The sequence below is a fragment of the Typopeltis vanoorti genome, chromosome 8, assembly GCF_054136105.1.
Source record: "Typopeltis vanoorti isolate ZY-2024b chromosome 8, IOZ_Tvanoo_1.0, whole genome shotgun sequence".
Taxonomy (NCBI): domain Eukaryota; kingdom Metazoa; phylum Arthropoda; class Arachnida; order Uropygi; family Thelyphonidae; genus Typopeltis; species Typopeltis vanoorti.
This window is the reverse complement of record NC_143556.1, coordinates 102,288,940-102,306,000: the sequence shown is the minus strand read 5'-3', so window position 1 is coordinate 102,306,000 and position 17,061 is coordinate 102,288,940. Positions and strand designations below refer to the sequence as shown.

At 35.7% G+C, this 17,061-nt stretch overlaps 1 protein-coding gene across 1 annotated transcript in view; it reads left to right on the top strand.

Moving 5' to 3' along the window:
• The window catches only part of LOC150104235 (LON peptidase N-terminal domain and RING finger protein 3), a 197,281-nt gene that overhangs the window by 99,279 nt on the left and 80,941 nt on the right, over positions 1-17,061 (top strand). The window contains exon 7 of the mRNA XM_090396859.1: positions 9,947-10,061. Coding sequence (XP_090252985.1) covers positions 9,947-10,061 — 115 coding nt within the window. The remainder of the gene's footprint in view (positions 1-9,946; positions 10,062-17,061) is intronic.

The window sequence follows — 17,061 nt, the reverse complement described above, 5'->3', positions numbered from 1 at the left end:
CAACCAAATCTGCTCACAGTTTGTCCATATATGGCCTTATATAAGGGAATCATAGCCTCTTTGCTTCTCTGTGTCAAGGTCCTCTTTGGCATTGACATAGTCCATTATGATGTTCTTCAATTTTGGCAGTGTGACTTCTAAACTTTAAGTATCTCTCCACCATCACTCATCTCTTTAACTTACTTCAAAAATTTCCTCATTGTCTGCATCTCAACCTTGTCTCAACAAGTTTCAAGATCTTGTACTGATCATTGTCAATTACCTGATATGTCCCCCCTCCCATCCAAGGGGGTGTTCAGGTTACTATGACAGCACTACGTGATTAAGTTTACTTCATTATTAATTTCCTCTCAACAATTTTCCTCCAAATCAATCTGTTACTTGTGAACACTAATATTGTGATATCTAAATTTCATGCTTCTAAGGCACTTCTGATAGAATCAACCCACCTAGACCATGGTCTTCCTCTGGGTCTCTTTTTTGCCATTTTGGCATGAAACACCTGTTTTGCTAACCTTTCCCACCCATTTTATTCAAGTGGCCTTAGATTAGCTCTGCTGACACAATCTTGAATGCCAGTAATGTCAAGTTTCTTTCTAATATCTTAATTTTTAACAGCATTCAGCCATTGATGCCATCTGTTCACTCTCCTAATTTTTATCAGAACCCTCATATCTGAAGTATCTAGTCTTTGATCAAGTACTTTATTTCTAACTCTACTCTCAGATCCATAACTTCAAACTGGTTTAAACACTGTGTTGTATATTGCTAGTTTGGTGTTTTGGCTAATTTCTCTATTATTCCATATAAATTTATTCAATTGGTTACCTACCACACCAGCTTTGCTCTGTTGTCTATTTCTAGATTTAACCTGCCATCTTCACTAAAAACTGTGTCTTAATAGCTGAAATATTTTACTTGTTCTATAGGATCTCTGTTCAGAATGTAGCTAGTTTGCTGGCTACATTCTGTGCTCCTGCTATTTTCATTAGTTTTGATCTTTTTATTGCTGATTTTCATGCCAAATTTGTTAGCTATTATTCAGTTTAGTTAATGAATTCTAGGACTTTCACTAGATGTGTTTAGGAGTACAACATCATCTGCATAAAGCAAAGAGCTAAGTTTGACATATCCAATTCTAATATCAGGCTTGATACCACTTTCTTTCATAATGTGATCAATACAGATAATGAATAAGAGTGGAGAAAATATGCATCCTCTTACCCCTGATTTTACATCAAACCATCTTCCTGTATTTCCTTCAATTCTAACTGTAGACTGACAACTTAAATATAGACTACATATTGCTCTGTTTCCATTAACCCCACTTTGCACAAAAAGAGGACCTTATATCAAGATACTGGAGGAACATCTGACCATATATATATATATATATATAAACAAACTATAGATAAGTCATTGTATATAACTTATCTATAGTTTCTTTTTTCTTCATATTTTACTTATTAAGCCATGTGTAATTCATCTACCAAATTTAAGCTGTTTTCATTTGTAATGTATTCTAATTTGTTGTAAATAATGTTATACCACTTACTTTCTACTGTATCACTTGTTTGGATATGAAATAAATTAACTCCACATAATTGTAGTGTTTTGAAAAGCTTTTCTCTGGGCACCTTGTAGTATGCCTTTTCTGGATCTACAAAAATTAAGTACAGACCTTGTCCTATTCTCACAATTTCTAAACTGTTTGTCTTAAAGTCAAAATCTGATCTTGATAATCTCTATTTGGCCTGAACCCAGCTTGTTCAAGTTTCTCTTCCTGAATCTTTCTCAACCTCTTTTCAAGTGTGCTTGTATAAATCTTACCAGGAACGCTTAGTAGAGAAATTTCTCTGTAATTCTCGCATTCTATTTTATTCCCTTTTTTTTACTATGAGAGCTCTACTCCAATCATTGTGAATTTGACCTTCTTACCAGGCCCTCTGAATTATGCAGTGTATCCACTGCAAAACTTTTATACCTCCATACTTAATTATTTCTTGTAGAATATCATGTACTCCAGCTGCCTTTCCACATTTAAGTTTTAATAGCTTTTTTCTACCTCAAGTTGATATGTACTCCTCTTTTTTTATTCCTATTGAAATTTTCTACTACTGTTCTGTCATTGTTTTGTTTAACAGTCTTTCAAAGTAATTATTCCAGACATCTAGGATATCATTCTCTTCAGTTTTTCATGTCACCTTTATAATCTTTGATTCCTTTTTACAGTACTCTTTCCTCTATTTTTGAGCTTTTGCAATAGCTTCCAGAACATTTTGCTACCTTTTTGATATTTATCTTCTGTGCTACTGAAGTTTTCCCGTTACTCAAGTTTAGCTACTTTTACACGTAGCTTAGCTCTTACATTTTTCTCTGTATTCTTTTAGGGTATCTGCTGACTTATTGCTTGGAACTTTTGATATACTTTCTTCTTTTCTAGGACTGCTTCTTTAACTTCCTGTGTCCACCATGGTGTTTTTTTAATTTTCTATCCTTGTACACAACTTCACCTCCCTAGCTGAATCAATCGGTCTTTTTCTTAGTGTGCCACTGAGACTTTAAGGTTCAGTTATCGTTTTCAATTTGTTTCATTTTTTCTTCAATAATGTTTATATAGTAGAGTCTACAATTTACTTGTGAAAGTTACTGAACTTTAATTCTTTTTAAAACTTTCTTACATATTGTTCTTTTCAATGTGATATTCAGTTTTATCCAACTTGAAACTAAGTGACGGTCACTTCTAGTATGAAATTCTCTGTACACTCTTGTATCCTGAGCAAGCATGAAGATATCGCTATCAACAATGACTTAGTCAGTGAGGGTTTTCTGATTTCTTGTGTCTTCTCTCCATGTGAATTTATGAACATCTTTATGTTGAAACATGGTGTTAGTAGTGACTATTCCATGTCCTGAACAGAAGTCTAGCAAATACTTACCATTATTATTAGCTTTGCCCTTTTCTGTAAATTTTCCCAAAATGTTCTTTTATGCTTGATGGGATTCATTTCCTACTCTGCTATTTAGATCTCCATCATGGAACAGATTTTCCATTTTCTTTGTCAGCTGGCTGTTCTCATTATTCAAATTCCTCTAGTTCTTTTTTGGAAGAGCTATCTTTGGAACCATAGGCACAAATAAGTTAAATTTTCCATGTCCCCATTTTGAAGTTTACCCACATACCCCTGCTTGAAACCACCTTCTAATCAAGAAGTTTATCTTCATAGTTTGTGTTGAATGCTATTGCTACTCCTTCTTTCATCATTATTGCCTGAAAATTACATCATATACTTATTATTTAGTAAGATCTCAGTTCTTTTATCTTCTTTCTCAGTAATGCCAATTATGTCCATATGGTACTTTTCCAATTCCTCTGCAGGGTCAATTTCCTTTCCATTAATTTTCCTTATATTAATGGTTCCTATCTTTAGTTCTTCTGATGTTGGGTTTATTCTTCTAGATGTTGAGCTGGAGCTTGTTCCAGTAGCTGACTTTTTGCTGTTTGCCCTGGTTCTCTAGTAAAAAACACCAGGGTCCCTTGTTTAACCAGGCAACATCCCAGCCAGAGTAAAATATCATCATATGCATTTGTGATTCAAGCCAATAGAGAGTATAATTTGGTCGGCTAAGTCCCAAATTGCCAGCCCATCGTCATTTGTTTAAACACAGTAGACACCTGCTATCATTGCACACCGCATGAAGGTGAGGATTGGACCATTAAGTCAGAAGCCCCGGTCAATTCTCTGCATTCCTTAAAGGTGATTTGGAGGTCTTCTCCCAGTTATTTGGCTTTGACCCTTAAGCAGCCTTACACTATGCAATATTAAACTAGTAGCTCTACTTACATAATCTATTGAGATCCTCTTGCCAAGCCACAAACATTTGCTCTGTTCCTCAGTTTTCTTTCCAACTTTGCATCATCTGCTAACAGCTACATATCTCTAATTAAGCTTGTCCCAGTATCAATAAATTAAACAATGGCCTGAAAACAGATTCCTGAGGCACTCTGCTAGTTAGTTTATTTTTTTTTTTTTGGGGATACCACTTCTCCATACACAACCTGCTGATACTTATCTGACATCTGATCACCTATCTGTCTCACTAGTCTCTTATTCAGTCCCATCTATTTCAATTTAGTTAAGAGCTTGTGTGGCAATCTGTCCAAGGTTTTGAAAAATCCAAATATACCATTGCATACATCTCCCTTATCCAGTGAATTCATCAGCTTGTAGAACATAAACAGATTGCTAAAACATGACCTCCCTTTAACAAACTCCTGCTGACCATCACAGAGAATACTATTATCAACTGAATTCTTGATCCTTGTCATCACCAGTCTGACCACAACTCTAAGCAACAGATTGGCCTGTAATTGGCAGCCTCAGTTTTTTTTTCCTCCTCCCTCTTGTGAAGTGGAACAATTTTTCCCACTTTTCACTTTGGGACTTGCCCTGTTGCAAGATTCATGTTAAACATGTGTGCCAAGGGTGTCATTAATTCCTGGAAGTATTCCTTCAAGACATAGTGATATATTGTGAAATATTACTGCCTTATTAATATCAGGTTTGCTTTATTTCTCATATACTTCTTGCTCAATTACTATCAGTCCATCCTTCACCATACCTTCTACACTCCAGCTTCTCATGATATTGCATCCATGAGGATGAAATACTCTTAAACTGCTACTTATTAAATACACGTTGGAAGTTTAATGGAATATTATCAGCACTGAGAAAGGATTAAAATTAATTTTAATACTTCCAATATTTTGTCTCCATCACAGATACATCTTCAGGGATTACAAAAAACTTTTTGTAACAACACACACACAAATACAATACAATAGTGAGTAAAACTAAAGTCCTATCTAGGGGTGCACCCTCTATGGGCATTTGCAGATGGCCTAGGATGTAAAGATGTTGGAAGTGGTTGGTCTTTAGTGGAGCGAATAAGGGAATGCCAATTTTCTGTATGGTCTGTAACAGGAGGTCAAGTCATGTTTTTTTAAGATTTTGGTAATTTTTTTCGAGGTGCCTCAGATGTAGGGAATGGTAATGGATTTAGAGTAGTCTTGTTGTGAAGGGGGAAGGGGGGGGGGTTGTGGTTTGTTGGTTTCAATATTTTTTGGGGCTGGTGTTGAGGATGCGATTTAGTTCAGTGTTTAGGGCCTTGTCGTTAGAACAGATTAGTTTGCCCCTGTTGTATAGTATTTTCACCACTCCATATTGTTGAGGTGGGGGGATTGTTGGTGAATGTACCTGCCTGTATGGGTGGGTTTTCTATAAACTGAGAAAACCAAGGATCCATCAGGCTGGCGGGTGACTAGTGTGTGTCTAGAAAAGGGAGGCTGTTGTTTTCCTCTTTTTCCAGAGTGAACTTGATTTTGGGGTGTTGGTTGTTTAAGTGTGTTAAGAAGGAGAAGAGTGTATCAGAGCCATGTGGCCAAATAGCGAACACATTATCAACGTAGCGAAGCCATATGGTTGGTTTTTGTGAGGCAGAGGATAAGGCTTTTTCTTCAAAGGTCTCCTTAAAGAAATTGGCCAAGGGTGGGGGGAGTGGTGAACCCATGGCTGTCCACTCTGTTTGTTTGTAGAATTTTCCCTGCCAAACAAAATAGTTGTAATGCTGTGTTGTAGTGCCTACGTACATGTGCCTTTTTTGTAAGTTCCTTTTGAAGATGGCAACGTGATGTTGCTAAAATATCGGAAATATTTATTAAAGTGTAATATAATTTATATTCTTATCTACATTGTCAATTCCTTAAGTGATTTAGTGATGCTATTTAGTGTGGAAAAACCCTATAAGACTACCAAAATGTGGATACTATTATGATTATTCTCTTGTGAACACAGAATATCAAAAATGATTTCTTGTATAATGCAGAGTTAAAGTGGTATATATTAGAATGCTGTTATTTTACTAGCATAGTCCTCTTCTGCAACTTGTCCCACTTAAGTGGGGTTGCTGTTAATGATGAGTCTCCTCCACATCCTCCTGTCTTGGGCTGTCACCACATCCAAGTTCTTCATCCTCAAGTCCTCTTCTACCTGCTCTCTCCTTCTCTTCTTTGACCGCCCACACTTCCTCCTTCCTTGCACATCCATCTGCATGACCTTTCTTCCCACATATTCGTCCTCCCTCCTCATCACATGATAAAACTATCTCAACCTTGCCTCCTGTATCTTCGCTCCTAAGTTTGTAACTTTCGCTGTTTCCCTCACATAGTCATTTCTCAGACGATCCTTTCTGGTCACACTGCACATCCACCTAAGCATTCTCATCTCTGCTATCTCCATCCTGCTGATGTTATTTTTCCTCAGGGCAACAGTTTCCATAGCATGCGTCATAGCTGGCCTCACTACTGTCCTATAGATTTTGTCTTTCAGATTGATCGGCACCCTCTTATCGCATAGCACTCCAGCCATTCTCTCTCTCTCTCCAGTTCCTCCAACTCGCTTGTATCCTGCATCCCACTTCTTTCTCATTCCCTCCATCTTCTTCCACTGTGGAACTTAAGTATCTAAAGTCCCTCACCAGTAAGAAAGTTTTAAAGCGAATAAAAGTTCAGCAGCTCTCAGATGTTAACTGTAGACTAAAATACAGAAAGATTATTGAAAAGAAAATGAAAGAGTTTGAGAACAGGAATCAAACCTTGGAGATTCAGTGGCAAACTCTGAAGAAAACATTGATTGATTCTGCCAGAGAGGCATATGGTGAGGTTGTGTGCAAGGATAAAAAAATCAGAACTCCCTGGTGGACACAGGAAGTTAAAGAGGCAGTGAAGGAAAAGAAGAAAGCATATCAAAAGTTCCTGGCAAATAAGTCAGCTTTTACTCTTGCAGAATACAGAGACAAATGTAAGAAAGCTAAACAATGTGTAAAACTAGCTAAACAAAAGTCATGGGAGGACTTTGGCAAGAATATAGAAAATAAATATCAAGAAGGTGGCAAAATATTCTGGAGGTTGTTGAAGAAGCTTAGGAATGGAGGAAAGAGTGCTGTAAAAGGAGTTAGAGATGATAAAGTGACATGAAAACAGGAGAAAAAGATATCCTTGAAGTATGGAGTAATTACTTTGAAAAACTGCTAAATGAAACAAGCAGTGATGACAGCACAGTGATAAAAAAAAAACACTGACCAGGCATGCAGTCAGGAATACATATCCATACTTGAAGTAGAAAAAGCCATCAAAGGCTTGAAATGTGGAAAGGCAGCAGGAGTAGATGATATTCGACCAGAAATGCTGAAGTATGGTGGCATAAAAGTCTTACAGTGGCTGCACTGCATAGTTCAGAAAGCTTGGACAGAGGGACGAATTCCCGGTGATTGGAGTAGAGCTCTCATAGTACCCATATATAAAAAGGGAAATAAAACTGAATGTGAGAATTACAGAGGTATTTCCCTACTGAGTGTTCCTGGCAAGATCTATGCAAGTATACTTGAGAAATGGTTGAGAAGAATTGTGGAAGAAAAGCTTGGTGAAGAACAAGCTGGATTCAGGCCAAATAGAGGCTGTCAGGATCAGATCTTCACTTTACGACAAATAGTGGAGAAATCATGGGAATATAACAAAGATCTGTATTTAAGTTTTGTCGATTTGGAAAAGGCATATGACAAGGTGCCAAGAGAGAAGCTATTCAATACGCTGCAGTTATATGGTGTCAAAGGGGCATTATATCAAGCAATACTTAGTCTTTATTTGAGTTGTAAGTCAGCAGTTAGAATTGAAGGAAGTACAGGAAGATGGTTTAATGTTAAATCTGGTGTGAGACAAGGATGTACATTATCCCCTCTGTTATTCATTATCTATATGGATCACATTATGAAGGAAAGTGGTATTAAACCTGATATCAAAATTGGAGATGTTAATGTCAGCTCTTTGCTTTATGCGAATGATGTTATACTTCTAAATAAATCCGCTACAAGTCTGCAAGATTCTCTGACTAAATTGAATAGCTGTTGTAATAGATATGGTATGAAGGTCAGCAATAAAAAGACAAAGACGATGAAAATAGGCAGAATCATTGAAAATGTCAACTGTGTTGTTAATGGAGAACCTGTGGAACAAGTAAAACATTTCAGCTACTTATGCACAATTTTTACTGAAGATGGTAAATTAAATATAAAAATAGACAACAGAATCAGCAAAGCTGGTATGGTGGGAAGTCAATCGAATAAATTCATATGGAATAAGAGAGAAATTAGTCAGAACACTAAATTAGCTGTATACAAGACTGTGTTCAAACCAGTTTTAACTTATGGATCTGAGAGCTTGGTCAGAAGTAAAACACTTGACCAAAGACTAGAGACCGCAGATATGAGAGTCCTGAGAAAGATTAGAGGCGTGAACAGATGGCATCAATGGCAATAACATATTAAAAACGAGAATATTAGGAAAGAACTTGACATTGTCAGCATCCAGGAATGCATTAGCAGAGCTAATCTCAGGTGGTATGGTCACTTAAATAGAATGGGAGAGGAAAGATTAGCAAAACAAGTATTCTCTGCCAGGTTGGCAGGAAAACGACCCAGAGGAAGACCAAGATATAGGTGGATTGATACGGTACAAAGTGCCTTAGACGATAGAAATATAAGATCTGATAATGTTGGAGTCTTGACAAGTAACAGACTGATTTGGAGGAAAATTGTAGATAGGAAGTTAGTAATGATGTAATTTTTTCATGTAGTACTGTCATATCCTGTACACCCCTTGAGGGTACATGGCAGGAATTTGATGATGATGAAGTCCCTCACCTTCCTGATGACATTTCCTTCCAGCTCTAGATCTGTCTCCTGGCCGCCGTCCACTTTGCAACACATATATACTGTCTTACTTCTGCTCAGTCTTATACCTCTCTTCCAGTACTTTCCTCCATCTTTCCAGTTTAGCTGCCACTTTTTCTCTTGTATCTACACACAGCAAGATATCATCTGCATACAACATTGTTCCAGGCGAGTCTTCTGTCACCTCCTCCGTCACCACCTCCATCACAATATTAAACAGAAACGGACTTAATGCTGACCCTTGATGCAAGCCAACTGTTACTTGAAAACTTTGTCTGTCCCAGACAGGTCCGAACTCTTGTCTTCACATTTCTGTACATCTCCTGCACCAACCTGACATATCTCTCCGGTACCTTCTTCTCCCTCAGACATCTCCAGACTTCTTGCCTCGGCACTCTATCATATGCTTTCTCCAGATCAATAAATGCCAGATGTAGCTCCCTTTATTTCTCTCGATACTTTTCCATCATCTGCCATAACCCAAAGATAGCATCCGTCGTTGATCTACCAGGCATGAAGCCAAATTGTTCCTTTGCAATCTCCACCTCCTTCCTCAATCTTCCATCAAGAACCCTTTCTAGGATTTTCATTGTGTGGGACATCAACTTTATTCCTCTGTAATTCTTAGTCATGTGCATCCCCTTTACCCTTGTAGTGGGGACAAGAGTACTTTCCTTCCATTCCTCGGGTATATTTTCCTGTTGGCAAACTTTCATAAACAGGTCCCACAGCAAGTCAATTCCCTCTTTCCCTAGTGCCTTCTATGCCTCCACTGGAATCCTGTCTGGGCCCACCAATTTTCCATTCTTCATCCTCTTCATGGCCTCCTTCACTTCCACTCTACTGATGTTCCGCACCATCCCTTCAGAAGGCTACCCATCTACTCTGTGAGTCCTCGCATTTTCCTCATTTTCCTCAAAGTATATTCTCCATCTGTTTCTTATGTCCACATCCCTCCATAATACTCTTCCTTCAGCCTCTTTGATCTACCTCACTTGCAAGATGCCCTTTGCTGCTTTATTTCTACATTTTGATAGTTGGTAAATTTTTCTCTGTCCTTCTTTTGTTGCTAATTGATCATACAGATTTTGATATGCCATGGCCTTTGCAGCGACACAACTCTTTACTAGCATATTAATTACTTTATTTATCCTTTTAGGCTGCTGTGGCAACCAGTTACAACACCATGTGGTCACACTTATTGCAGAATGTGCTTAGATAGATGTCTTGATCATCAGCCTTCTTGCCCATTGTGTAAAACATCATTGGCAAATGTATGTATGAGCATGGATTTCTGAAGATTATTGGCATTTTTCATTAATTTTTAATGAAAGATTAATGAAAAATCATCTCAGTATTGTTGTGAGGAATTGACATGATTAAATTTAATGTACTTAAATATAAGTGAATATAGACAGTAAGCTTCCATTCTGCTTGATGTTCATCCTAATGAATAAATCCAGTATGACCACATATAATAGTTTTTATTTACTGATTTCTTATGTACTGTGGCATTACTTCTTCAGGAATATAAAGTTTTTTTAATGAATATATAGAACCAAATAATACTTCTTGAAATATGAAGTAACATTAACAGAATAAGTTTTAAAAGAGGTAAACCGTGAGTAGACATAACTATACAAATAAATAACGGAAAAACTCACGTAGAAATATTATTTAATAGTATAATTTTCGCCTGTGTGTCACAGGCATCTTCAGTACAATTAGGCACAAAAATTAAACACTAACTGACAATTCCAAAAAGCGCCACCTAAGTAGCTGGTGTAAGATAACTAAAAAGGTCAATAACTTTCCTAAAAAAAAAAAAAAAAAAAAAAAAAAAAAAAAAAAAAAAAAAAAAAAAATTTAATACAATAAAAAGTTAGGAAAGATTAGCTAATTTGTAAAGTACTATCTCCCATAAAGGGGATAAACGTAAGCCGTCGGATCTGTTTAAGTTAGGAGAATGAAGTAGAGTTTCACATGCTTCTTTATAAAGGCGTTCCATGAGAAACTGACTTTTGTGAAGAACTCTTGTCTCTCATGCCATCTTCACTAGACACAGAGTTCATTGGAGAAAGACACGAGTTCTTCACAAAAGTCAGTTTCTCATGGAACGCCTTTATAAAGAAGCATGTGAAACTCTACTTCATTCTCCTAACTTAAACAGATCCGACGGCTTACGTTTATCACCTTTATGGGAGATAGTACTTTACAAATTAGCTAATCTTTCCTAACTTTTTATTGTATTAAATTTTTTTTTTTTTTTTTTTTTTTTTTTTTAGGAAAGTTATTGACCTTTTTAGTTATCTTACACCAGCTACTTAGGTGGCGCTTTTTGGAATTGTCAGTTAGTGTTTAATTTTTGTGCCTAATTGTACTGAAGATGCCTGTGACACACAGGCGAAAATTATACTATTAAATAATATTTCTACGTGAGTTTTTCCGTTATTTATTTGTATAACATTAACAGAATATCATTACAAATAACATTTAAAATGATAGTTGGTATGACATGTGCAGATTTAAGGATATTTAACTTCTCATTTTCACTAAAAACTGCATGTTATAGCTGAAATATTTTACTCATTCAATTGGATTTCCATTCAGAATGCATTTGATGTGTTCAATTGTAAGTTTTTCCCCACTTGGTTTTATTATAAATTAAAGATACCAAGAAATTATATTCTGGGTTTAATCCTTTATCCAAGTGTAAGCAAACAAGTTTGTGTCTGAACTGTTTTCAGAACTAGGGAAACTCGTATAACGAAGCTAATGACTTCACGTCACTTGTCTTAGTATCTAAAGTCCTGAACACACTTTGAAGTGTGTTCAGGACTTTAGGAGAAATAATAGCTTCCTACTTCTTCCTCACTTACTGTTTTGTTGTGCCTGCGTGCGCGTGTCTTGTACTTAAGTTCTTGAAAATGGCAACGTGACGTTGTCGAAATATTGAAATATATTAAAATTTATTTTAATGTATATCCTAGTACGTTGTAATTTCCTTAAATTATATAGTGAAAAAGCAAAACGTTTATATCATGTCATGCAAATATGGTTCAAACTGTATTTCCAAGAATGTATCCCTAATTCATGACATGGAGTCTACCTGCAGTTAAAGTGTCAATCATAAATTATGTTGAAATTATGATGGCTCAATTCATGATAGTTTCCAGGAGTTTTTTAGGTTCTAAGAGCAGGGTCTACTGTATTTTTAATTTTCTAAGGTCTTTATCTTTGTAACACCTATTGTTCTCTGAAGAAACCCTTAACTGTTATGGTTTAATGTGACAAATATTTTATACACACACAAAGTGTAATAATAATAAATTTAGTTTAATCCTTTATCCAAGTGTGAGCAAACAAAGTTTGCGTCTGAAAATATCTTCAGGACTGAGGTAAGGTAGCACAAAACCGGGCAACTCACAGCAAAGGTGGATCAAGCTCCCAACTCCTTGTGGACATATATACTGCTATGCATTAAGGGAAGGGCCACTACCCATACTGGTTTCAACCTTTATTGAGGTCTCGTCAGTGGGAGCCAGTCCCAGAGTGGAGATACTAAGGCAGAAGCAATAGGAGAGGTCATCCTTACCTATAGGAGTTACCAAAAGGTGTTTTGGCAACTGCCACCTTATTATTAAATTACTCTGGATTTAGAGAAAGATGTTTGAAAGTTTATTTTTCACTTGGTTAGACTATAATAAATTTAGTTTAATCCTTTATCCAAGTGTGAGTAAACAAAGTTTGTGCCTGAAAATATCTTCAGGACTGAGGTAAGGTAGTATAACACTGGGCAACTTGCAGCATAGGTGGATCAAGTTCTAACCAAGTGAAAAATAAACTTTCAAACATCTTTCTCTAAATCCAGAGTAATTTAATAATAAGGTGGCACACCTTTTGGCAACTCCTATAGGTAAGGATGACCTCTCCTATTGCTTCTGCCTTAGTATCTCCACTCTGGGCCTGGCTCCCACTGACGAGACCACAACAAAGGTCAAAACCAGTATGGGTAGTGGCCCTTCCCTTAATGCATAGCAGTATACATGTCTGCAAGGAGATGTGCTGTGCATTATGGGAGATACTGAGACAAGGAGTCAGGAGCTTGATCCACCTTTGCTGCGAGTTGCTTGGTGTTGTACTATCTTACCTCAGTCCTGAAGATATTTTCAGGCGCAAACTTTGTTTGTTCGCACTTGGATAAAGGATTAAACTAAATTTATTATAGTCTAACCAAGTGAAAAATAAACTTTCAAACTTTCACACACAAAGTGTGTTCAGGAACTAAGTTCCAATCATGTTCACCTGCTGTTTAAGTGTCAGGTGTTATGTTCCAGAGGTCAAGAAGTATATGATAATGTATGGTCAGCTCTCCGTCTGTGTGTATAAGTTCACCATCTTGTTGTAAAAATGGGTAAGAAAATCAAAGTTGACCAGCTGTGAGTTATAGTCAGTGATAATATTTTTGGATGCCAAAAATATTTCATCATCATGCCTATCAAGGAATTAGGCCTAGAATGGCCTGTTACGGCTTTAGAAGTCATCATTGAATCTCTTAAGAGGACGTCCTGGTTTTCTTTTTCCTAATGGTTTGTAATTTAAGGCTTATTTTGGTAATCTTTCTGTTTTTATTCTTTCAACATGTTCTATCCATTTGTGTTTATATTTTTTTAATTTTTTTCTTTTAATGATTCCTGGTTTAATTCTTTCATAATTTCTTCATTTCTTTTGTGATCAAATAGAGTATACTCTGCACTTTTTCTCATACTCTTCATTTCAGCTGTTATTAATGTTTGACTTTTTGTTTTATTGTCCAGATTTCACTTCCATACAATAGAACTGGTAGGGCTACTGTATTGTATACTTTTAGTCTAGAAATATATACACGTTTACACAAGAATAATGTTTAATTTGCCAAATATTTCGGTCTGAATATTACAGACCATCTTAAAAAGAAAAAAAAAAAAAATTCCTATGTAGCCACCGAAGATGGTCTGTAATATTCAGACCGAAATATTTGGCAAATTAAACATTATTCCTGTGTAAACTTGTATATATTTCTAATCATTATGTCACAAGTATCGTTAAAAAATCATACTTTTTATTATTAAACATTATTATTAAACAAGACCTCATGGAGTCAAAGACTCATCTAGGTTAGTCTGGTTTGTTTTTGTACTAGGTTTGGTTTAAATATAGAATTAGTTACACCTGTTATTTTTAAATATTTTCCAATTTTTAGGTTTATATCTTTTTCATTTTCATATGTAATCATACACAAGGTAATTAAATGAATTCACCCATTTTAAAATCTTATCTATTACATGCAACCCTCGTATAGCGCGGTCTACAAATTGTAGTAACCCTTATTCAACGCGGTACTTATACAATGCTGTTTCGATATAACACAGTCTACAAATTGTAGTAACCCTTTATCTTTTCGTATACCGTGCGACTTAAAAATCAAATTTTATCTTCATTAAATTTGTGTCTGCACGTATGACGAATGTAATTATAAGTAGCAAATTTATATTAGGGAAATACCCTTTAGCATGCATGTATGTCAATTGTTTACCATATAAAGTGTTTATTGTTTAACATTATCTTTGTTTTTCTGCCAGGAAAGTGCATTAAAAATCACAAGTGTGTTAATCTCAAGCTGGGAACTTTATTTTTGAGTTACATAATTAATATGTAATGCTATTTTTATGCAAAAAAAATTATTTTTCTATTAATGATCACTGAAACTAAAAGGGAAAAACAACATTGAAAAGAAACTCCATTTCTCTCAAAGAGAAAATTAAAATTTCCCTATGAAATGGCTCAACAAGTCCACCTACCTGTTTATTGGTGGGCCAGCAAGAAGGCATAGGTTGCAGCTAGCATGTTTGAAAATTGGGAATCAAGTGTTCAATGTAGAAATTTACAAACAAAAAATAAGAATATTGATTTCAGAATTCTACTGATTTTAGATAATGCACCAGGTCACCCAACAAATTTAAGACATCTGAATATTAAAATAACTTTTCCGCCTAATACTACTTCACTTATTCAACCACTCGACCAAGGAATAATATCAACATTTAAATCGTATTATATTCGTCGAACATTCCAATTAATTTCGGAAAAAATGGAATCTAACCCAACATGGCAGTGCCTCAAGCGTGGAAAAAGTTTTCAATATTGAATTGCGTGAAAATTATTTCTCTGTCCATTAAGGAATTATAACCCCCTATGCTGAATGCTTGCTGGAAAAAAATATGGCCTGACTATGTTCTGGAACAAAATTTCGTACCTCCAGTGAATGCCGAGCTAAGTCGTATAATAAACGTTGCACACATTTTTGGTTGAGAGGGCGTTTGCGATATGGTTGAAAATGAAATTAGTGAATTAATTGAGGGAAACAGATTTAAATGAGGAGGAACTGGTACAATTAATAGATGATGTCGAACCAAATGGCAGGGAAAGTTCTGCTGAAGATTCTGATTGTGATGAATCCTTGAAAGAATTCAGTTTGAAGAAATTAGCAGAAGGTTTGGACTTCACAAGAAAGTTAAGAAGTTATTTTAGATATAATGATCTCTCATTGGAGTGCTCCGGAAAATACACTGGACAATTGGATATTTCTTTAGCTCCAGGATATTACTGACTTCTTGATAACTAAACCAGCCGAGGTATGCAATGAGAATTATACAAGTGATGTCCAAGAGATTTCAAGTGATGATGACGTCCAGCCACTCGTAAATAAAGACCATCTATGAAATGTTATTTTTGAAGACAGTGATGACGATTAAAATATGCACTTGTTTTATTTTGTCTAAAACATTTATGCATCATAATGCAATGAAGTTTATGTACAATTTGTATTTTTATAAGTTTATATACTATGTATTTGTTTCACAGTTTGTCTTCTTAACTTACATGACTTACATGAATTACCTGAATTAAATAAAAATATTTTTTGTGTTGAAATTTTTCTTGACTATTATTTATAAGACTATTACACTTTTTTATATAATGTTCGTCAAGTAGCTTTATTTTATTATCCTACATGTTTCGCCAATATTTTTCTATCGGCATCTTCAGAGAATTCAAACTAGTAACCTATATGAAGGTAACAGACTAGGTTATAACTGATGGTTCTAATTCATACAAAAAATTAGTATTGAACGAGGTAATGCACGTGTCTCGGGAACGTGATTTATTCGTTATGGTTCATAATGTAATTGTCATGAAAGTTCATTTCTTTGATGTTTAATGATCTAATAAAAGCTTTCCAAATTTTTGGTAAGGTTAGACCTTGATTCCTGTTTAGGTTTTCAGTTTTACGGGCGACTGTAGCTGCTTCCTTGAAGGTTCTTGAATGGTAGTTATCTTCTATATAGGGCATAAGGCTCTTATCCCACTCAATGTGATGGTTAGTAGTGGCACGAAAGGCCTGAAATGTCTTGTCTGTTGTTTCTGACATATCCTGTGTGTTCTTTCTTTCTCGTTTCAAAGCTTCTAGAGGTCTGACCTACATAATACCACATGAGCAAGGTATATTATATACTCCAGAGTACTTGTAGAATGGATGAGGATCTTTCGGTGATCTTAAAAATTTCCGAATAGTGTTGATTGGCTTGAATGCTACTCTGATATTATGTGGTTTTAGAAGGTTAGCTAATTTTTTGGAAATGCTGCTGACAAATGGAATAGTAATAGTACTGATGTATTGGACGGTATCACGTTGTCTATGTGGTATATCAGTCAAGAGAATCTTGTAGAGTCTTTTTGGATAACCATTTAAAGATAGTTCTCTGGATATTGTAGTTAATTCCATTAGATTATCCTCTTCATAGATACATCTGTATCTATGAAGAGGATATACTAGCAAGCCTAGATATTACATCGTTTACAAACATTCCAGTGGTTGAAGTCATCAACATCTTAGACAACTTGTTCCCAAGAAACATCACTACTTTGTTCAATCACTGTTTAACTACTATTTCATTTGGCAAAAAACTGTCTATAAACAAATCGCTGGATTAGCCATGGGTAGCCCCCTCTCCCCTCCTTGTGCTGACTTATTCATGGAAGATCTAGAAGAAAAATCTCATCCCAGATCATTTCAAAACCGAAAAGTTGGTACAGATATGTAGATGATATCTTTATCATTTGGGATCATATGAAAGAAGAACTAATAGATTACCTTAACGAAATCAATAGTTTCCACCATATCATCAAATTCACATTAGAAATTGAAAAAGATGGAAAACTGCCATTCCTTGACAT